The sequence below is a fragment of the Ipomoea nil genome, unplaced genomic scaffold (assembly GCF_001879475.1).
Source record: "Ipomoea nil cultivar Tokyo-kokei standard unplaced genomic scaffold, Asagao_1.1 scaffold2653, whole genome shotgun sequence".
Classification (NCBI taxonomy): Eukaryota; Viridiplantae; Streptophyta; class Magnoliopsida; order Solanales; family Convolvulaceae; genus Ipomoea; species Ipomoea nil.
This window is the reverse complement of record NW_017619081.1, coordinates 640,996-665,090: the sequence shown is the minus strand read 5'-3', so window position 1 is coordinate 665,090 and position 24,095 is coordinate 640,996. Positions and strand designations below refer to the sequence as shown.

Genomic DNA, 24,095 nt, shown 5'->3' with positions numbered 1-24,095 from the left:
AAAAGCTGCAGTAGTTAAAGTGTGAGCATGAAAATTTAAAGTTCTAGATACGTAACTTAAAGAGCAACTAGAAAACAAAGACAAAGAGGCCCAACATTGGTCCACAATGACCCCAACATAGGATAGGATGGCTGAGTTGCCCGAGAAACATAGTTACGTAACTCTGAGCAGTCAGTGAGCAAATCCACAGATGACACATTCCGATTTTTGAGCCAAGAAAGAACCTCCATACAAGCCAAAGATTCCGCCATTAGCAGAGAGAAACAAAACCCAAGCTTGCCATTTCATGCCGCCACGAAGGCACCATCGTGCGAGATCAAGACCGTTCCGAAAGAGGACTCCCCTGTCGACAGCGGGTAACCTGCATCGAAGTGGCATCTTAGGCGTGAACCATCCGCACTACTGATGGTTACTGTAGGAGGTGAATTCTGGTGCTAGAACTGGCGGAAAAGATGCAGAGAAGCTACCGCGGCATTCCACGTTTGTCTTGGCAACGGCAGCGCCCCATTCCACACTGCCCGATTCCTCGGCCGCCACAGCTGGTAAAGGACAGCAGCCACGAGTCCAACTTCTTCCTCTGTCATGCATATCATTACATTTTTGAGCCACATAGCAAAAGTGTTTCCAACAATATTTGTGATGGGAAGGGATGATTCATTCCATACGAGCCTGGAATAATCACACAAAACAAGGGCATGCATAACATTCTCATGATCTAAGCCACACATAGGACACATGGGATCCACTTTCAACCTCTTTATAAGCAAATTTATAATAGTAGGGAGGATATCACTTAAGACTCTCCTTAAGAAAGCCCTCCACTTGGGAGGGACTTTCAGCTTCCACAAAGCAATCCATTTATCAAAATCATTTGGGCTAGAGTCATAGTTACCAATAATGTGCCTGTAACCACTCTTGACCGAAAGCATCCCTTGGGATCACTAAGCTAGTACCATGAATCCTCAATCTGGGCTAACAGGGGTCCTAGATATGTGAGCCACATCCTCATGAATAAAAATGTCAGACAAGATATCCAGAACCCAAGAATTGGAAATAGGATCAATCAAACCTGAAACCAAAGCCCCATTCAACTCAGCAAGTATATTAGTTTGTATCAGTGGACTTGGGTCATCAGGTAACTAGGGATGTCCCCAAATCAAAGTATTATTACCATTCACTATTCTTCTCCTCACACCACTACATACAAGATCATGAGCCGCTATAATACTTTGCTAACAATAACTCCGGCAATTCCCTATAGATGTATCAATAAAGGATGACTTGGGGAAATAACGACCCTTATAAACTCTAGCTGCCAGAGAGGTAGGATCTGTAAGAAAATGCCAGGCCTGCTTCCCTAACATTGCCACATTAAAAGCACGAAGATCCTTAAAATCCAATCCCCCAAACTTCTTAGGGACACAAAGACGATTCCAAGCCTTCTAATGGACTCCTCTCTCTCCTCCATTGCCCCACCAGTACCTATTCATGGTCCTCTCAATAGATACACAAACTGACTCAGGAAGCAAAAAAAAAAAAAAAAAAAAAAAAAAAAAACACTTATAGAAAATGTGGGCATAGATTGAGCCACACATTTCAAAAGAACTTCCTTACCTGCGTGGGTCAGTAACTTCTTATTCTAGGAACCAATCATCTGTTTAATCTTGACTTCTATGTAAGAAAACACAGCCTTTTTCTGTCTGCCCACAAACGATGGCAAACCCAGATATTTACCAAAGTTAGTTGCTTGACTCACGCCTAACAGAGCTGCCACCTCTACTCTCACAACCCCCGAAGTATTCCTGCTAAAACAGATATTAGATTTGTGAAAATTCACAACCTGACCTGATAACATCTCATACTTGGTTAGGCACTACTTAACAACACTAGCTTCCTAAGCATTGGCTTTAAAGAACAAGAGGCTATCATCTGCAAAAAAAGAGATGGGAGATAGGAGGTGTCCCTCTGGCCACCCTGCACCCGTGGATGGCGCCCTCAAACTGCGCTTTTTGGAGTAATAAAGATAGACCCTTAGCACATATAATAAATAAATAGGGGAGAGAGGGTCGCCCTGCCTGAGGCCGCGAGTAGGAGCTAAACGACCACTACTGACACCATTCACCGTAATGGTATAAGAAATAGTAGTCACATAGAGCATAATCAAATCAATTAACGAGAATCAAAACCCAGGGCCAACAACGTCTTACGAAGGAACGACCATTCCATCATGCCATATGCTTTTTCCATGTCTAACTTTAAAGCACCCCACCCAGTAATACCACACTGCTTTCTGTTCAAGAAGTGACCTACCTCAGCTGCAACTAGAATTGTTAGTGATAAGCCTTGTCGGTACAATGGCACTTTGTGACTCCGAGATGAAGTCCCCCAAGAACGGTTTCATTCTGTTAGCAATCATCTTACCGATAATTTTATAGACAACATTACACAAGGCAATGGGTCTCAAATCGGTCACAATCTCAGGCACACTTTTCTTTGGGATAAGAACTACATTAGTGTCATTTAGGCCAACGAGAAAAGAGCAGTTATTCAAACAATTTATCACAAAAGCTGACACATCCATCCCTACAACATCCCAAAAATTCTAGTAGAAACCCGAATTCATTCCACCCGGGTCAGGCGCCTTATCAGAAAATATTGAAAAAATTGCAGATTTCACCTCATCCAACTCAAAAGGGCGAAGAAGGGAGTCATTCTCTAGGATTAGGATGTGACACAATAATTATGCGACACCAAAATAGGAAGATAAAACAAGAAACTAAGTAATTCATGTAACATTATTTCAATATCATTTGAATTGCAATTTAAGACAATAATAAATAGCAAACACTAGATAACTCAATAAAATAAAACACGGACCCAAGCAAGAAAGCACAATCTTGGCGTTTGGTTCACGGAATCTTGGATTACCCCAGGTAATAGGATTACCTCTAGGAAGGTAATGTGAGATTTTGGGAATGTAAGATTACCTTATGTGTTTGGTTTGGATTGTGGAATAACTATATATTTTAATTACATTTAAATAACGTTAATTGGGCTGGCCCGGTGTGAATGGAGATTAAACTTAGTATGATACGGGTTTAAAGGTGCTTCCTACAGTTAAGACATGCTCAGGATACCTCGTGGTCTAACAAAAAAAATATCTCTATTATTTTAATTATTTTTTGGTGATTACAATCTTACCCTATATATCTATAGTATCTGCTCAACATGATTATGTCAACATCCTTGATCGGAATGAGACAGGAACCTTGACCTTCTGTTTGGAATGGTAACAGTGATGTCATTTTAATTATTTTTTATTAAATATTTATACTTTAAATTTTATAATTAATTAAAATTGAAAATGTAATGTATATTTCTAATACATTTAAAGGGAAACCTATACTTCTTACTTTTTTTGACTACCTATACTTTCTTACTTAAAATCACAAGTTAATACCATTATTAAACTCCATAATCTTTGACATTAACAGGCACAATATAATTTATAAAAAAAAATTGCATAAAACGAATTGAAAAGCCAATTAATATTTTATATTAATAATTTCTATCTATATGTTTTAATCACTTCAAAAATTATCCAAACTATACATTTGTCGTCACTGTGATGTATGTGGCTAATTGTAATCACATTTATTAGAGCCATGCTTTGTAATCCAAAAAGTAGATATCAAAAGGGCCAAGATTAATGATTAGTCTAAACTTATGGTAGTGAAGATCACGACTGACTAACCAAATAATCCTCTCTTTATATGTCACATTACAATTATTAAGCTATCCAACCAGGCGCATGGGTGAAAATGAGTTAAGCCGAGCTTGAACTTAGAATAATTTAAATTTGATTTTGAAATAAATATAGTACTAAGTTCAATTGAGCTTAAAAATTTAAATTCGAGTTCGCCTTGTTATACATACGAGAGTTAAGTTATACACACATGTAGAGGGGGAGGGGGAGGGAGCGGGGAGCTTGCAAGCGGTTTGACAAGCTACACGCCTAAAAATTTTAAGCTCGAACTCAACTTGATTATATTATTTAACAAGTAAACTCAAGTTTGAATTTGAATAAACTCGAATTATTAACTGTGCAACTCGTTAGGACTCAACTTATTTGCACCTCTAATTAGGTGAGATTATGATTTAATAATTAATCAATTATAATGTGTCCTGTCAGACGGGATTTTTATCACTTAAAATAACTCTAATGCGTACACCTTCTACTTAAACATGTACTTTTCAAAAATGACAACACAAATATAGCCACTTTAGTGGTGGGGAGCATGTATGTGGCCATTTAGATTTGTCACTTGGTGATTTTATTTTTATTTAGTTTTATTTTTTAATAAAATACATCATTGTTTGTTGTTAGAAAAAAAAAACAAATAAAATTGCAATGATTGAGCTTAATTGTATCATCAAATATCCAATAATTTTGGCTGAGGACAAAAAATTAGGTGAACTAGCAAGTATATACTGATGTGATATAAACGAGATGACCTTGCTCCCCTCTCTCCCCCCCCCCTCTCTCTCTCTCTCTCTATATATATATATATATATATATATATATATATATATATATATATATGTGAGTAAATCTCAACCATTTATCTGGTAGGATCTAACGAACTATTCTAGAGTTAGGAAAGAAAAAATTACAACGAAATTTTAGTAATTTTTTCTAATTTTAAAACGTGCACTTTTCAATCTCTGGGTTCTAGCTATTCACCACAAATGGATCTCCCGATATAGTAGATATGGCAGTAGTGTCAAAAAGTTGGTGAACAGATGAGTAAAGATGGGTATGTATGAAATGTCATTCTCTAGGATTAGGATGTGACACAATAATTATGCAACACCAAAATAGGAAGATAAAACAAGAAATTAAGTAATTCATGTAACGTTAGTTCAATATCATTTGAATTGCAATTTAAGACAATAATAAATAGCAAACACTAAATAACTCAATAAAATAAAACACGGACCCAAGTAAGAAAACACAATCTTCTAAATGTTTGAGGACCTAAGGATTAGGGGTAAAATACCACGCACTTAAGAGTTATGGTGAAAATGCACACAAGAATCCAAATTTATAAGCAACTATTGTGATCAAGTAAACAAAAATTAAGACCAAGAATTATTCCATTCTCGTGGTGAATCACTTCTAACTTTATAAGTCCTTGAAGCACAATAAGCAATTAAATTCCCCTATCTCCCCTATTTTTATAGAAGGAAATAGAGTTTATGCCTAAGGAGTGGCTTAGAAATCTTTATTCTAGGCTTGATGGCGTATTAGGATTCAGTATTTTAGGCACACTAGGATTACTTGTCATTCTTCCTGTATTATTCAGATATATCCTTTACCATTCATGTCCTGCTTGTGACTCTTTAGATCCTTATAAATACATCCGATCTGTTCCTAACTTGATACACAATAAATTGATCAATATAGAATCATTCCCAGAACTAATGTTCTCATCAAAGTTTCCTTCTGGCTCCCAAAGCCTACTAGAAATATCTACAAACTTTCAAAGTCTTTTATCCCGAGTATATGTATCGATTTCCCAAGCTAAGTTTACCTAGGATTATCTACTGATTTTTCAAAGTTGATCTCAGACTCTTTCGAAAAATCTTGATATATATTAAAACTTAAATGTTCCGAGAAGACTTTAACTTCTAAATACAACCAACCATATGACCAACATTCCTGATCAACAACAACAACAATAATTCCTACCATACAAAAATAATATGTTTAATTCCACAACACAAAAATATTATTTAAACTTTCGGTAGACATGTCTAAGCAAATAAATTCAACAATTTACCACATATGTAACTAATATCCATATTACACACACATACTCAAACACGTTCTTGCAACCAAGTTACAAAATCATAAGTTGTGTTCTTAAAAATAACAAAACAAGTAGGGACCTTGTGGTCTAATGACACCAAATTACTTTTTTATGTGAGAGATTGTGGGTTCGAGTCTTGTACATTGTAATAAAGTCAATAGCACCCAAAACAATAACAAAACAAGTAAATGATTTTTGAAAATAATTTTTATTACAATATAAAAATAGTTTAAAAATTTATTTGTCAACCTCAAAACTTTTAGCTTTCCCTTGAAATATTCAAATTTTCTAAGTTTTGTTTTTCATTATTTTTATAACAGTGAAATTCGATATGATATTTACTTGAATAGGGTAAAAGTATTAATATAATAATTTATTTATTTAGGTGTGCACATTATTTTTTTTATTTGATATATATATATATATATATTATATCAAATAAAAAATTAATGTGTACACCTAATTAAACATCTAATTTATAAAATAAAAACAAAAGTGCATCCACTTCTGCTGGTGGGGAGAATGAATATGGCCATGCAAGTAGATTTTTTGCTTTGTAATTAACTTGATTTATTTTTATATATTTTTCATTTTTATCAAATATTTGATTGTTTGTTGTTAGGAAAATCATATCATCACCAAATATCCAAATTCCATTATTTGGGTTGAAAACAAATTAAATAATTTAATTTGGCGAACAAGCTTGTATATATTAATGTCATGGGGAAGTCAGGAGTGATATGGAGGACTTCCTTGATTAAGGTAAGTTAGGTGCATATAATAAATACATACCCAATGACATTGTGATCTAGTGACACGAAGTGGCTTAGTAGGCTGAGAAAGCAGTTATAAACATATACTACATTGTAACAGAGTCAGTAGTATGAAAATGCGACCACTTTTTTTTTTTTTTTTTTTTTTTTTTTTTTTTTTTTTTAATCTGATAAAAACCATCTAATTTTGTCAGATATAAAGTTGAGTTTGTTCTTAGTTTCCTCTCTGAGGATGTGTTCTCATGGGATCCAAAGTCTATTCACACACACGCGCGCACACACACACACACACACACACAAGATCAAATGCCAAGGAGGTCTACAGATAAAACATGCAGATTAATCATAGCCATTGATCCTGTCAAAATCAACTGTCTAGAATGAACATTAAAAAAACGCGGTGGCATTATGACAATTTTGTATATTGTTAAAAGCTTAAGGTGTGTATTATCAAATCTTAAGGTGCGTCATTTAATACTTACGGTGCACCATTTTAACACTTAAAGTGTGTCAGTTATACACTTGAAAACTTAAGGTGCGCCAGTTCTAAAACTTAAGGTGCGTATTTTCAAAGCTTAAAGTGCGTCATTTTAATACTTAAGGTGTGTCATTTTAACACTTAAGGTATGTCATTTTAATACTTAAGGTGCATCATTTTTAACACTAAAGGTGCGTCATTTTAACACTAAAGGTGCGCCATTTTAACACTTAAGGTGCATCATTGTAACACTTAAGGTGAACCATTTTAACACTTGGAATTAAGACCTTTGTACCAGGACTTGATCCGGACAGTATTTGAGCTTCTAAAACATGATCCGCCAACTTTGAAATAATCATCCTTGTACCATTGCACAACCCCAATGAGTGATCAATATTTCTTAAGAGCATAACTGGTGAGCCAACTTTTAGAGTCAATGAGTGATTTGGAACTCCAGAACATCGTAAGCCATTTAAAAATTCCGGTGTGTGCAGATCAGCCAGCATGTCAACATTAGAATCAGATTTGCATACCGAATCACAACTGATATACATCCTTCCTTCAGCATTGTTATAGTCATTCATGTATTCGTTGACTGTATCTACAACATCCAAAGTTGGTGCCAGGATGGCACGATCTTTTAGATATTCATGATCTCTGTGGCCACTGCGAAACATAGGGAATGTGCTATCAACAATTGTAGCAATAGGATCCTCTCCACACGTGAGCAAAAATTGTTCAGGAATATTTATCTGAGAGAAGGATTCTCCATCCATTGAATCACCAATTGTTCCATCACCTATATTAGCAATCCACTTTGCAAAATTCGCAATATCTTGAACTTCACTATCTGATTTCAAAGCCCTAAGCCGTAGATTCTTTGTTTACCTAAACACTTTATAGCTTCTCCAAAGATAGGATGAATTTATACTTGCTCGCACAATATCTTGCCTCGTGCCCTTTGGAATGACTGGTAGAGTCTGTCTGAAATCTCCACCTAACACCACTATTTTCCACCAAAAGTCATATCGAAGCTATTTGGATTTTTGGCACGCATTATATCTCTCATAGATCGGCCAAAGCTTCAAAGCAGAATTATGCATCATTGGTGCCTCGTCCCAAATGATCAACCTACTTTGCATAATCAAGTGTGCCAAAGGACTGCTTTGGCTGATATTGCAGGTTGAATCTTCATTAACAGCGATCTGTATTGCGAACCTTGAATGTGCAGTTCTACCCCCGGGTAATAGAAGAGAAGCTATGCCACTTGATGCAACATTCAAAACTATCTCACCCTTTGACCTTATAGCAGAAGATAATGCTCTCCACAAGAATGTTTTTCCCGTTCCACCGTATCCATAAACAAAAAAGAGTCCTCCAAGATTATTCTCAGAATCTTGCAATACGTTGTCATATATTGTTTTTTGCTCTTCAGTTAGTTTCTCCACCAAAGTATCATTCTCTTCCTTCATTACATTAATATCATATGCCAATTCCTCCCGTATCAACCGATTGGTTGTTCTAGAAAGATTAACTAAATTGGGTATCGGCATCCCCTGAAAGTCTTTCAAACTTTTTCCCATAGTGATCTAGTCAATAGCCTATTAGATAAATCTCTCTCTCTCTAAGTGTATTAAGGTTATCTCAATTCTATAACTGAATGATTAATCACTTCCATTCTCATCTGGTATCAGTTAGCCAATAGAAATCTATTGTTACTGAATGATTAATCGCTTCCATTCTCATCTGGTATCAGTTAGCCAGTAGAAATCTATTGTTTTCTTCTCTCCCCTCCTTCCGTTTGACGATGTCTCAAAGTTCCGAACTATGACTCACCACCACCACTATCTCCTCCCCAAACACCACCCCAAAATCCCTTCCCAGTGCACACCATTTTGTGTCACTAAAACTCACCCATCGGAACTATTTATACTGGAGGACCCAGATTATCCCGTTTCTACGCGGCCAGCGATTACTTGGCTTCATCGACAGATCGCGCCCTTGCCCAGCTCCGTTCGTCGAACTCCTCGTCGTTGAGCAGTCCGACGACACCGCCTCCATCCTATCCTTGCTCATGTCATCGATCTTGAAGGAGGTGATGTATATCTCACACTTGGCCAGACAACTTCCCGGGCAGTATGGCTTGCGGCGGAGACAGCACTTGGTTCTTCTTCACAGGTTCGCTGCCTCAATCTCATGGGGCAGTTCCAGTCGCTTCGACAGGGGATAGCTCGACACCGGAGTATCTCGGGCGTGCACAACATCTGGTCGAGGACCTAGTGCTCGCCGGACGGCCGATGACGTTGTCGGAGTAGAATTTATACGTTTTCCGAGGGCTGCGGTCGGAGTTCCGATCGATAGCAGCTTACCTGGCGGTCACTGGTATACCGGTGACGATCCCGCAACTAGCGGATTACTTATAGGCACAACAATTCATCCACGCGGATGATTTTCCGATCTACCAGCCGGTAACGACGGGCGGTGTTCCCTCGGCGTTGTATGCCGGCCGGGGTGGACGGCAGCATGGCAATGGCGGCTGTGGTCAGTCCCGCGATGGTGGGGGTCGCGGCGGCAATCAGCGAGGAGGACGTAGCGGTCGTGGTCGGAGCGGCGGTCTGCGCTGTCAGATCTGCAGGTCACAAGGTCACTTGGCGGCCTTCTGCTATCGGAGATATTCCGAACCGCCACCCTCCCAGGTGCACGTGGCAATCGCTGGAGATGGAGGGGCGACGTAGGCAGTGACGTCCTGGCTGCCGGGCACTGGCGCCTCCACGCACGCAACTCCAGATTCCGGCGTGGTCTCACAGTCCGAGGAGTATCACGGGGACGATGTCCTCAGAGTGGGTAATGGCACAGGTTTGGATCTCGCGTGTGGGATATGCAGTTATTCCTTCGGTCACTAAACCATTAAAATTATCTAACGTTTTACATGTCCTTGAGTTGTCGGTTTCTTTATTATCTGTAAATCATTTTACAAAAGATAATAATTGTTTTTTTGAGTTTCACCCGAGTTTTTTTGTTGTGAAGGAGTCCATCACACAGGCGGTTCTCCTTTAAGGTCAAAGCTCGGGGGGGTTATACTCGTTGTCGGTTTCTAACTCACATAATGCGTTCGTCGCTGCTCGTGCCTCGTCCTCAGTCTGGCATCAGCGTCTCGGTCACCCACATGAACAAGCCCTCAAACGTGTCTTACGGGAATGCCCGGTTGAAACAAATAAAAATGTAATCCCTGGTTTATGTTCGTCGTGTCAACTTGGGAAATCCTCTCGATTCCCGCTAGATAGGGTAGCCAAGTCTAGCAATAATATTTTAGATCTCGTTTATACTGATATTTGGGGCCCCGCACCTGTTCTTTCCGCGGATGGCTCGCGATATTTTGTACTCTTCGTAGATGATAACACCCGCTATTATTGGTATTATCCTTTACGACTCAAAACCGATATATACAAAATCTTTGATGTTTTTCGGGCGACGGTAGAACGTACGTTTTCACGTTCTATCAAGTCCATTCAGTCTGATTTGGGGGGGGGGGGGGGAGGGGGGGGAGTACCAAAAATTGCACAGACTTTTTACGACCTTAGGGATTGTGCACAGGCAGTCATGTGCCTATACACACGAATAAAATGGGCGTGTTGAGCACCGGCATCGGCATATTGTCGAGACTGATCTTGCCCTGATGGCCCAAGCGTCTGTCCCACTCCGTCATTGGGATCACGCATTCGAGACAGCCACATATCTTATAAACCGATTACCGTCTGCCTCACTACAGTTTGATACACCTTATTACCGATTATATCAGTCATCACCCACTTACACATATTTACGTGTATTCGGGTGTCTTTGTTTCCCGTATCTCCGTCCCTACAACCGACATAAAATCGAGTACCGGTCAAGTCCGTGTGTCTTCTTAGGTTACCCACCATCTTTTAGGGGTTACCACTGCATGGACCTAAACACCGGGAAAACTTACATCTGTCGTCATGTCCGCTTTGACGAAACTAACTTCCCTTTTGCAGCTAGCAGTTCAGTGCAGTCAACGACGCACTCGCCCGTACCCAGCTTACCGTGGGGGTCCAGTCCCGTTTGGCATAACGGTGACTCACCTCAATCACCGACCGCCACCACTACTCCGGCTCCGGCCCCCGTGGTCAAGAGACGTAGGCGTAAGGTCCAGCCACAAGAGTGGGCTCATGTTATGCGGCTTCAGCGCATGACACAGGGAACTGAGGAGCAGTTTCATACTCTCATGGCGTCCACCGATGACCCTACTTGCTATTCTCAGGCGGTGGGGCATCCACAGTGGCGAGACGTAATGGACCAAGAGTTCAACGCGTTACTACACAACAACACATGGACACTTGTACCTGCTACTCCTGGCATGAACATAGTAGGGTGCAAATGGGTTTTTCGCACCAAGCGGAATGTCGATGGCACAGTGGAGCGCTACAAAGCCCGACTAGTCGCCAAAGGCTACAATCAAGTAGCAGGCCTGGATTTCTTTGAGACATTTAGCCCGGTTGTTAAACCGACTACGGTTCAGCTACTACTAGCTTTAGCCATTTCCCGTGGGTGGACACTCCGACAGTTGGATGTCCACAATGCTTTTTTTGAACGGGCACCTGGCTGAAACCGTCTACATGCGGCAACCGCCTGGATATGAAGACCCTGATCACCCCGATCATATCTGTCACTTGCAGTGTTCCCTGTATGGGTTGAAACAGGCACCCCGGGTCTGGTTTAAACGCCTACATGATTTCTTGATTCTCACAGGGTTTGTTGCTTCAAAAACATATGTGTCTCTGTTCCACTACTCGGCCTCCGATTCCAGGGTCTTCCTACTCGTGTATGTGGATGATATTATTATGCTCGGGAGTGATACAGCCTTGGTTGATTCCTTGCTACGGCAACTGGCAACGGAATTCAAGATCCGAGACCTCAGGAAACCCACATTCTTTCTTGGTATAGAAACCATCACTGTTCCGGATGGTATGATTCTATCCCAACGGCGTTATATGCGGGATATTCTTCAGCGAGCTGGCATGACTGATTGTAAAGCCTTAGCCACACCAGCATCTGTGACTCATCCTTGTGTCAAATCGCCGATTTTTTTGCCAATCCAACGCAATACTGCCGTCTAGCTGGGGTTCTACAATACCTTACCATCACACGTCCAAATTTGTCCTATTCTGTCAACCGACTCTTCCAGTTTATGCATTCACCTACTGACGAACACTGGGCCTACTGAAGCGTGTCCTACGCTATGTTAAGGGTACTTTGGAGTATGGTTTTCGCATCACTACGTCTGTGTCGTCTGATATACATGCATACTCCGATTCTGACTGGGCTGGCTGTGCAGTTGATCGCAAGTCCATCAGTGGCTACGCTGTGTTCTTTGGGAAAAATCTGGTCTCCTGGGTCTCTCGGAAGCAACGTACAGTTGCTCGCTCTTCGACTGAAGCTGAGTACAAGGGTCTTGCTGATGTTTGTGCTGAGGTCACTTGGGTTGTGTCTTTATTACGGGATCTTGGCTTAGGCCCTACTGCTCCACCTACACTGTGGTGTGATAACCTGGGAGCTACTTACCTGTGTGCGAATCCGGTCTTTCACGCTCGCACCAAGCATGTTGAGGTTGACTACCACTTTGTCCGGGACAAAGTCTCCGCTGGCAAGTTCCAGGTTCACTTCGTGTCTACCAAGGATCAACTTGCAGATATCTTCACCAAGCCACTTCCAGCAGCTCGGTTCTCTGTTCTTCGTGACAAGCTCAATGTGGTTGCTTACCTACCTTGTGCTTGAGGGGGAGTATTAGACAATATTATTATTATGTATTTATTTATGTACATTCTGTTAGTGATCTAGTCAATAGCCTATTAGATAGCTCTCTCTCTCTAAGTGTATTAAGGTTATCTCAATTCTGTAACTGAATGATTAATCGCTTCCATTCTCATCAGGGTAAAATACCACGCACTTAAGAGTAATGGTGGAAATGCACACACGAATCCAAATTTATAAGCAATTATTGTGATCAAGTAAACAAAAATTAAAAATAAGAATTATCTCATTCTCGTGGTGAATCACTTCTAAATCCTTGAAGCACAATAAGCAATTAATTAAATCCCCTTATCTCCCCTATCCTATTTCATAGAAGGAAATAGTGTTTATGCAAAATGAGTGGCTTATAAATATGTATTCTAGGCTTGAGGGGCGTATTAGGACTCTGTATTCTAGGCTGCTAGGCACACTAGAATTACTTGTCATTCTCCCTGTATTATTGAGATATATCCTTTACCATTCCTGTCCTGCTTGGGCCTCTTTATATCCTTATAAATACATGATTGCAGTATATTTCTCAAACAAATAATTACCCGGAGTAACGGGTTATCGATCCACATGGAAGTGTGGCGTATCAAACACTAGCTACTAATCTATTCATGAGAAGCTAATCTGATCCTAACGAAGAGAGTGATTGATTAATGGTAAAACTAATTTAAAAACAAAGAAGCATGTTTTTGAAAACAATAGAGAGAAAATGAGATTCCTGGGATTCAAGTGCTTAATCACCTAGTGTCAATCTTAAGAACAATATTAAGTCTGGGTTTAAACAAGTGTGAGAATGCAAACAAGGGAAAGAGTTACTCCCGTAATCTCTATCGTAAGTGAATATTCACTCCCGTGATATAATCACCCAACAAATTAAGAACAGATATTCATAATAAACTCTTAACTACTACCATCTCCCAATGTGCAATAACTAAGAATTAACTCCCTAACATATATGCCATCTCCTAAGGTGCAACAGTTAAGTGCAATTGTGGGTGCTCTGAAGTATATCCTAACTCCCGTTAAGACATAAAGATAGTTGTGAAATAAGTAATCATGACCACTAACTACTTAGCATCAACAATATGAAATCACAATTGCAACACAAGTATAAAAACCAAATATCAATATATTAAGAATCTGAGAACACAGGTACATAGGTTCATAAACACTTTTATCCAAGAATCTCTATGTAACACCCCCTAAAACAGGCTAATCAAAACCTTAACACATGTAGATAACACAACTAAACAACAAACACAGCGGAAGACTAAAAGATAACTGGATAAATAAAAATCCAAGTCATGGGGTGTTATGCCACGTTCACCAACAAAGATGAACGCTACGACAGAATCTGCATTGTTTACAACTATCCAAAAGATCTCAACAGTCTACAACTAGGTAGGCACACAGGCCATAAACCAACGGGAGAGCTATGCTAACAGGCACTAGACTGCGCACTCGCCTAGACATCACCTGAAAGAACACAATAAAACATGGGACGACGCCCGGTCAGCGAATAAAGCTGGTAAGCCACCAATACATGTGAAATAACATACATAAGTAAGATATAAGTTGTAAAGCCATTTTCAAAACGGAATACATAAGTATATAAGTCAAAACCAAGATCAATAGTCAACACAAGACTCAACACTCTCAACAAGGATACGGGAACACATCCCAAAACCACAAAGGATAACCACAACACAAAAGATAACGACAAGACCAATGGCATCACATGCCCTTGTGACTACACACGTCACAAGAAAGAGATTCATAACCACGGCTACACAAGCCCTCGTGACATCACCCATCACGAGTTGATATGCCTTCCTTATACCCGGTTCCAACCTTATGGCTACCCCCAACCTTGTATCTTCTTTCCAACCATTACCTCCAGGACCCCTGTACTTCTTAGTCCAACCTTTTCCCTCCTGGGACCGTCGTCCCCCACCAACGACCACCAACGAGACCACCAATTTCATAGTACACGAGGGTACCGTACACATACACGGCAACACATGCCAACCAAGAATCACGTGGACCCATCACTCAGGCCACAACTCCATATTCACGTCACGGCCACCACGAGGACCGCTGCAATATCTTGGTGACTAGTGTCCCATACCACTAATCGTGCAATCCAGGTAAAGCCACACACGCATCACACCACAACAGGAATCAATCAACGGATCACAACGAAGATATGAAACCATACTCAATCAAGGTATGGGTCACAGCACAACAACAACAAGGATGAATAACACAAATTATCATCAACCATTAAGAAGGTACAAACAACACACACGCTAGCATTTAAACACCGAACTAGCATGCTTATCAAACGGGTAAACCAAAGGTAGTTCCGAAGAACACACAAGACTCATCACGGTTCAACGAAACACAATGTTGAACACTTAGCACGATCAAGACACCAAAAACCTACATGGGATCCTACCATATAGTTCTAGACATACGAAACATCAAGAAGACACTCAAATAGTTCCACAAAAGAACATCGGGAAGTCAAAAGACCAAATACCGAGTCAAAAGAATCACGGGGAACAAATCCCATCATAACACCGAAGTGTTCCCCGCGGGTAGACCCACAGGTAGGCTCCCACCCGTGGTTGCGCCCGCGGGTACACTACCCACCGGCCTACGTTCCCCGCGGGTGGGCGGCGGGTTGGAGCTCTACCCGTCGTTCCGCCCGCGGGTACATATACCTGTACAAAATAATCCCTTCGGGGATTTTCAACTCCAAGCTCAAATTCAAGTCCAAAACATGTCAAATCTCACCAAATACAACAAAATGACTTGAATCAAAGGAAATGCCAAGCAATGGCACACAAGAACCCTAAACACAAGCTCTAGATATGCATTTTCACAAGATCATGCATCAACACTCACATTTCATAGCAAAACACATGTAGAATCCAAGAAATCACATATAGGTAAGCAAAATAGGTTTTGTAGAGCATGGGTTACCTCTTGTAGACTAAAGACTTCACTTTACACCTCAACAAGCTCCTCACAAGGCTCACTTTCCAAACCCACTTCAAGAACAAACCAAAAGATCATAAAGATCCTATCTTTAAGAAAAGACACCTTAGATAAAACCAAAAACACAAGATGAACTTAAATCTTACCCTCCTAGATGCCCAAATATAGGAAAGGTTGAATCTTGGAAGCAACTCTTGAAATCTTGGCAAGGTTCCAACTTGGCTTGGAAGAAAAGCTACTCACCTTTTAGAGAGAGGGTGGAGCTAGATTTTTAGAAAGTGTACGGATAGAATGGAGATGGTCTACTAGGTTAGGTTACAATACTAACACCATGTGAATGGTCAAGAATACCCTTACTAACATTAGGAAATGTAAGGGACAAGGGAACTCCTTACAAAGCTCAAGGTACAACTTTGACTTTGGGGTTGACTAGTCAATTATTAGTCCCCAAGTATTAGATTTTCAGGATTTTAGGAATTAATTCACTAATTGAAATAGGATTAATTACTTAATTAATCCGTTAATTGAATTTGGATTTTGGGGTGTCACACTCTAAGATAAATTAGCCACACATGGCTAATATGAATTCATAGCACTAAAATAAAGAGTTTACAAGTAATCAAATAGAGTAAAAGAATAAACCAAGTGATTCTTCCAAATCTCCCTAGCTTTTCTTCTTTCATCCAAAGACAACATGTAGCTCTTGATTCTCTTCTTTCTTGTCTCCGAAACTCAGTGGTAGGGAATACCCCGACCAACGTGCCACGTGTTTTATTGTTGTTTATGCAGGTTTACAGGTCGGATATTCCCGAAGGAACCCGGTCGGACCCGACCGGTGCATCTTCCGACCGATATCTTCAACACCCGATCGGCGGTCCTTGGACGAGAGAGCCAAGAGGAAGCACGTGGCAACGTTACGCGCTGACGGGCAGGGCTCGCGGGGTGAAGACACGTGGGTGCTACGTGGGTTACATGCCGGCCGGCCGAAATTGTGTCTCCGGCCTAGCGGCTATAAATACCCACGACGGCTACAATGTAAGGGACTTTTTTTGGGGAGACGATCGACAGGCTATTTACAGAGCTGCCCGACCGCAGTCAGTCGGCCCTCGGAATAGCCATTTTAGATTGTATTAGGTCCTTTACCGATCAATAAAAGACTTTACTCGCTTTTGACTTGGTCGTATCTTTACCTTGGTCGCATTACGTGAAATTTACACTATTATTTTGGCGCCGTCTGTGGGGACTTGTGCACGAAAGCTAACGTTTGACGAGCACCGGTTCCTTTTCTCACAATGTATCCGTACATGTATAACCTCAACGATGACGAGCAAGCAGATGCAGTGAGCTCATATGATCATCAACGCACTCAGTACCAGGGTCAAACCGTAGACTTGAACCTTAACTTATCACCACCTCATCCCCCAGCAATCGGTCAACTACATCCAACCGGGATATCTACCACCCGGCCAGCAGTTTCCGTTTCCCGAGCAATATCTGTACCCGGTTCCACATCCACAGTATGGGTATTGGCCCAGTACACCGATGTATTACCCACCACCGACCCGCTATCCCCAATACATGCCTGTGCACACGGCTCCAGCCTCCGCTCCTCCGATTTACCCGACCATGCCGACCGAGCCGGAGCTTCAGCCCGACTCCCGGGCTAGGCGCTCGGCTCGTTCGAGGTTGGGGTCTTAGGGTGCTGAGGCCATGGAGGTACCAGGGCAGGCTCAGCAGGTACAGCCGGAAATGCAAGCCCCGGCGGAAGATCCCGAAGTAGTAGCCAATCGGGAAGTTGCATTCGAGCGGCTCCGCCCAGCCATGCGACAACGATTGGGACCGCAGGACCCGACTAGGCGCTCAGTAGATTCATCGATGAGAGAGGCCAGCCAGGAGGGTTTGTCTGGGCACAATGGGTCAAAATCACATCGGAGACGACGTGCTCGGGAGCCGGCCCAGACGGTCGATCTTCATGAGACCCGAGGAATGCTCAACGACCTCCGAGCGGAGTTCACTCGGTTTCGGAACAAGCACGCTGTGAGGCCCCCGGTCGATCAATTAGCCTCCTTACTGAGGACACCCTTCACGGCGGAGATAATGGCCCAGCCTTACCCGCTCGATCTGCAAGTCCCGGGTAACAAAGAATATGACGGGCGTACAGACCCTGAGGTCCATGTCAACACCTACTATGGCAACATGTTGATGATGGGTGTGTCTGACGCCGTAATGTGTAGGGATTTTTATTCCACGCTCACCGGTCGGGCAGCGGAATGGTTCAGATCACTCCAGCCGGGTTCCGTCACTGATTTTGAAACTCTGGCGAGGAAATTCAACCGCAAGTTTGTGACCTCTAAGGTCATAAGAAAGCCCTACATGTACTCGGAGAAGGCCAAACAACTGGAGGGGGAGAGCCTGTCCGAGTTCCTGGTAAAATGGAAAGCAGCGGTCGGGGAAGTAGAACCGATGGACGATCTCACCGCCATCCATATGCTCCACATTTCCCTCCGGGCCGGCTATTTATACCAGGACTTCATCCTCCATCCCCCGACCACATATGAAGAGGCCCTCCGAAGGGTGACGGATTATGCTAATGCCGGAGAAGCGAACGCTGTCAAAAGATTGCAGGAGGTCGGGACTTCATCCCGGAAGCCCACTGGCCGGGCGGAGCATCGATCAGGTGATGACCATCCCCGACCCCGTACCCGGCCAGGGGAATTTAAGGCCTTGAACCGATCCGCAGTGGAAGCTATGCAATACGCCAAATCCTGCAATCTCATTCGCCTCCCTCATTCCGGGCAAGACGGACCGGACAAGTCTAAGCACTGTGCTTATCACCTTTGTGCCGGGCATGACACGGGGGAATGCACACACTTAAGGCAGCTGTTGGAAGACTTGCTTAGTTTGGGAAAGCTGGATAAGTGTGTGGGTAAAAGAGAAGAGACCAAGAAGGTTGCCGATCGGAGAGATCACAAGCGCTCCCACCACCGCTCAGATCGTTCCGATCGTTCAGATCGGCCGGGTCAAGACCGCAGAGACCCCGACCCTCCATCCAGCAGCCGATCGGCGGCCAAACCGACCATTCATGTGATCTTTGGCGGTTTGGAGGACGCACCCCGACCCCAGGAGAGTTGCCCGGTCGCGATCGTAGACTCCCGTGAAACCAGCAAAAGGCAGAAGATGGAGCCCATCACCTTCTCTTTGGAGGACCAGCCAAATAGTGGAGACCACGGCATGGAAGCCCTCGTGGTCACAGTTGATGTGAACGGGACCGATGTCCACAGAGTCATGGTGGACACAGGGAGCAGTGCCAATGTCCTTTATTTGGACGTGTTTGAGAAGCTAAAATTGGACAAGCCGGAGCTGATTCCGGTCGGCGTACCCTTGTCGGGAATCACCGGGGCCACCATACGCCCTGAAGGAAAAATCACGCTCCCCGTCGAGATCGGTACCCCGCCCAAATCTGTGAAGACTGAAATGGAGTTCGTTGTGGTTAATCTGCACTGCGTCCACAACATTATCTTGGGCCGACCGGCTATCATGAAGATCGGTGGGATCATCTCCATGCCCCATCTATGCATGAAGTTCCCCACCCCGAACGGGGTCGGAGTTGTACGCGGAGATGTTCAATCCGCAAGGAAATGTTACACCCAAGCCGTTAACAAACGTGATACTGGCACGTCTTCTCGGGTGAATACCATTGTAAAGGAAGCCACCAGTGATCGGAAGGAACAACCTGAGCCTTTCGAAGAGATTGAAGAAGTTCCCCTGTCCGAGGAACGACCGGACAGGAAGATTAAAATTGGTCGGGCCCTCACCCCCGAGCTGCGGTTGGAAGTACTGGCAATCCTCCGAGAATTTGCCGACATCTTTGCGTGGGGGCCCGAGGACATGCCCGGGATCGACCGTACCGTTATCTGCCATAAACTTGCTGTAGATCCCGCGGCAAAGCCGGTCGTGCAGAAGACGCGGCACTTGTCTTCCGACCGCCGAGAGTTCGTTAGAGAGGAGGTCAGGAAAATGACGGCGATCGAGCACATCACAATTGGCTGAAGAAGGCTGAAATCTGAATGCTCGATCGATGCTTTGAGTGCTCGCTCAAGATGCTCTGATCGACTTGAAGGGTTGGTGGAAGTTCAAATGAATCTCAGAAGGGCCTATTTAAAGGAAAACATTTGGGCGGGAAACGGCCCATTTGCGCGAGGTGACCGTTCCGGACTTCGAGGCGACCGTTGCAGTCTCTGAGGTGCGCAGAAGTCAACACGTGGCACGACAGGTGACAGCTGTCCGGTCAAGTTTGGCGGCGGCTGATTGGACTTCTTCATCCCGTCCCGTTTTTTCCCGGGCGGTTAAAAAGGCCCGGGCTGGGGGGGCTCTTGGTAGTGAATACCCCGACCGACGTGCCACGTGTTTTATTGTTGTTTATGCAGGTTTACAGGTCGGATATTCCTGAAGGAACCCGGTCGGACCCGACCGGTGCATCTTCGGACCGATATCTTCAACACCCGATCGGCGATCCTTGGACGAGAGAGCCGAGAGGAAGCACGTGGCAATGTTACGCGCTGATGGGTAGGGCTCGCGGGGTGAAGACACGTGGGTGCTACGTGGGTTACATGCCGGCCGGCCGGAATTGTGTCTCCGGCCTAGCGGCTATAAATACCCACGGCGGCTACAGTGTAAGGGACTTTTTTTGGGGAGACGATCGATAGGCTATTTACAGAGCTGCCCGACCGCAGTCAGTTGGCCCTTGGAATAGCCATTTTAGATTGTATTAGGTCCTTTACCGATCAATAAAAGACTTTACTCGCTTTTGACTTGGTCGTATCTTTACCTTGGCCGCATTACGTGGAATTTACACTATCACTCAGCATATGCGGTTGAGGAAGGCGGGCTTTTATAGCGGGTGCCCAATAGAAATAGATTAGGAAACTTTCGTACAACATTCCAAAATTCGCCCAGAATTCTCAACGCATCGAGTCTCATTATTTCCCGAACCGAAACTTTCTGCTTTATTCTTGACGCGTCGAGTTTGACGTCGGAATTATGGACCTCTCGGCTGGCACTTCTCGACGCGTCGAGTTCTCCTGAACCCGAACAGCAACTTCGTTTTGACCCCGAGCTTGTCCTAGCATTTCCCCCTTGTCTTTGCAATTGATCTAAAATGGTTCCAAAACACTAACAAACACCGTAAAACATTCAAAATAAGTGTATAACCCTATCTAAATGAGAAAACAAGGGAATATGCAATTAAAGTATCAATTTAATGAACTTAGGCCCACAAATATATTCAAACTAACACTAGAAACATGTACAATTAAGCTCACATCAATACATCTCTTCCTTACTTTATACACAATGGATTGATCAATATAGAATCATTCCCAAAACTAATGTTGTCATCAAATTTTCCTTCTGGCTCCCAAAGCCTACTAGGAATATCTACAAACTTTCAAAGTCTTTTATTCCGGGTATATGTATCCATTTTCCAAGTTTGCCTAGGATTATCTACTGATTTTTCAAAGTTGATCTCAAACTCTTTTAGAAAATCTTGATATATATTAAAACTTAAATGGTTCCGAGAAGACTTTAACTTCTAAATACAACCAACCATATGACCAACATTCCTGATCAACAACAACAACAATAATTCTTACCATACAAAAGCAACATACACCAAAATATTATTTAAACTCTCGGTAGATATATCTAACCAGATAAATTCAACAATTTACCGCACAAGTATCTAATATCCGTATTACACACACATACTCAAACACGTTCTTGCAACCAAGTTACAAAATCATAATTTGTGTTCTTAAAAATAACAAAACAAGTGTTCTCAAAATCTAACTCTATAATAAAGCAAGAAGTTTTGCCAATCATTGTTTCCCGCCCAATGAAAACGACACAGTTTTGCTTTATTCCTAATTCGCGATTTAATTGCTTATTTATTTTCCGCGTGTAATGTGATTCCCCATTGGGAATATGCCTAGCCGTTCTTATTATTATACAATCCTTGGTTCCCAAGGAGTTCAATTAATGTAGAACTCTTTGGTATTGTAAACAAGATGATTACTATTAATATCAACAAAGCATAATGAACTGATCCGGCCTACATGAAAGAATTATATATATTACATACATTACATAGAATATGCAGAGTTGCAATATTCAAATTCACATTAATTGAGATGTGCGATTTCCAAAACATTGGCTGCTGGTATCTTCGTTTTTTGGAATTTTCAATATGTATAAATACCGGGCTTCTTCATGCCAAAACACTTCAGAAATTCAGATCACTTTACTACCTTTTCGAAAGCATTTTTCGGTGTTTCAACATGCCTTCCATGTTCATTGCTGTAAAAAACATTAAGCCGGAACACCAGCTCCGGGCAATACGAGTGAGAGCAGTACGTGTCTATGAAGTTCCCGAGAAAAGGGGAGAGGGGCAGGCCAGTAAGAGCATGGAAGTATTGTTCCATGATGAAGAGGTACTTTTATCTATTTGCCAATCTGATTTTATCTACTAATCTAATGGTCTTTCAATTAAGCTACTTTCATGCCATGTTATCTAATAATCTTAGTGTGTTTTGTTCTCTATAATTTGTTTTCTATTGTATTCGCAGGGAGACTACATTCATGCGAGTATCATCAAAAAAGACATTGGAAAGTATAGAGATACAATCAAGGAAGGGAAAGTTTTTGAAATCAAGAACTTCATGGCTTCTACAAACTACTATGTCTACAAGATTACAGAGCATGGTTTCATGCTAAAATTTAACTACAGAACACAAGTGAAGGAAATACATTCTAATGGCTTTCCTTGCAAAATGTTTATACTAAAGAGTTTGTTGGCTTTGAAAGATCCTGATGATGTGAATGACAAGGAACTGATTGGTACTAACTTTACCTTTCCTAACTGCTAATATTTTTTTATTATACTTTTAGTACTTCTTGCTAATATTTTGTTCATTTTGCAGATGTTATTGGAAGGGTAATTGAGATTTACAATTCTGTGGACAAGATTATAGGGGGAAAGGCCACCAAACTAATCGACTTTCAAATTGAAGACAATGCGTAAGTTTTTTAAAATGAACTTTGATTACATTAGAAAATGATGCAGTCTTATTTTTTTTTTTTAATACTTTTCTGTTTTTTTTTTCTGTTTCTAATCCAGTGAGAACACCATGATGTGTACACTCTGGAATGAACATGTATCTTCCCTTATGCCTTTTTACAATAGTGATTCGAAAGAACCACTGATTGTTGTCATTCAATGCTGTAGGGCTAAAGTTGTGGGTGGTGAGTTTCTCTACTGTTTTTTCCACTGTTTTCTGTCATCTTCTATTTTCTAAAAACATAGTATCTATAAATAAGTGCATCTATTTGTATAATTTTTTTAGGTGAAGTGAGAATAACCAGTTCGTATGATGTTACGAAGCTTTGGTTCAATGAGGATTTTCAAGAATTTCAAGAGTTTAAGTCAAAGTAAGTTTATGTTTTATATTTCTCCTATTTTTGTCATTTATCTTTATTAATGTAGGCTCTACTCTGGAATCCAGTACATTTATCTTTGTTATTTATTTTTGTTATTTATCTTTATTAATACATAGTACACTGTTTTTTTGTTTGTCAAAGTAAGTTTATGTTTTATATTTCTCATATTTTATATTTCTCCTATTTTTTTTATTTATATATAGTTTGAATCCAGTACATAGATGTTATTTATCTTTTTTTAACATCTATGTACTGGATTCAAACAAAAAAAAAAAACAGTGTACTCTGTATATATATTGGAGTATCATGCTGTACAGTCTATGCATTTCTTTAACATTAGTAAACTACCACTCAAAAAAAAAGATAGCTATTTTAATCCAGTACACAGTATTGTTGTTAGGTTGTTAAAATACATATGTAAAAAAGTTTCTAATGTTTTTGTAGGTTGAAAGCTGAGGGTACTCCAATGAGAAGTCTTAGTACTGGCACACTACATTCAAACTCTACAGGCACTAGTGAGTTTAATAATGCTTCTGTTATTGTAACTAACTGCCATGATATTAAGAAGGTTAAAGAGGTAATCCACACACTAAGCTAGCAACTCTTTCTTTTATTTGATGTAACTGATTTTGTTAAGTGCTATATATCTTTATA

The 24,095-nt window shown here is 41.6% G+C and overlaps 1 protein-coding gene and 1 long non-coding RNA gene across 2 annotated transcripts; one reads left to right on the top strand and one right to left on the bottom strand.

The window, feature by feature from the left end:
- Nucleotides 1–962: 962 nt before the first annotated feature.
- On the bottom strand, nucleotides 963–8,707 carry LOC109154681. Its single transcript, XM_019302414.1, has 3 exons — nucleotides 8,260–8,707; nucleotides 7,420–7,923; nucleotides 963–1,069 (listed from the first exon to the last, which is right to left on the bottom strand). Exons 1-3 carry the CDS (start codon nucleotides 8,705–8,707, stop codon nucleotides 963–965), a joined length of 1,059 nt encoding a protein of 352 aa, XP_019157959.1.
- A 14,251-nt stretch (nucleotides 8,708–22,958) lies between these two features.
- Nucleotides 22,959–23,369, top strand: LOC109154781. Its single transcript, XR_002049786.1, has 3 exons — nucleotides 22,959–23,021; nucleotides 23,122–23,246; nucleotides 23,348–23,369. It is a non-coding gene; the product is annotated as an uncharacterized LOC109154781 (long non-coding RNA).
- The last annotated feature ends 726 nt before the right edge of the window (nucleotides 23,370–24,095 follow it).

Coding starts and splice junctions, on each gene's coding strand:
- LOC109154681 (XM_019302414.1), bottom strand. CDS start 8,707: ATGGGAAAAAGTTTGAAAGACTTTCAGGGGATGCCGATACCCAATTTA. Junction 7,924..8,259: donor GGCACACTTGATTATGCAAA/GTAGGTTGATCA, acceptor TTGCTAATATAG/GTGATGGAACAATTGGTGAT. Junction 1,070..7,419: donor ACTGTCCGGATCAAGTCCTG/GTACAAAGGTCT, acceptor CTTTGGTTTCAG/GTTTGATTGATCCTATTTCC.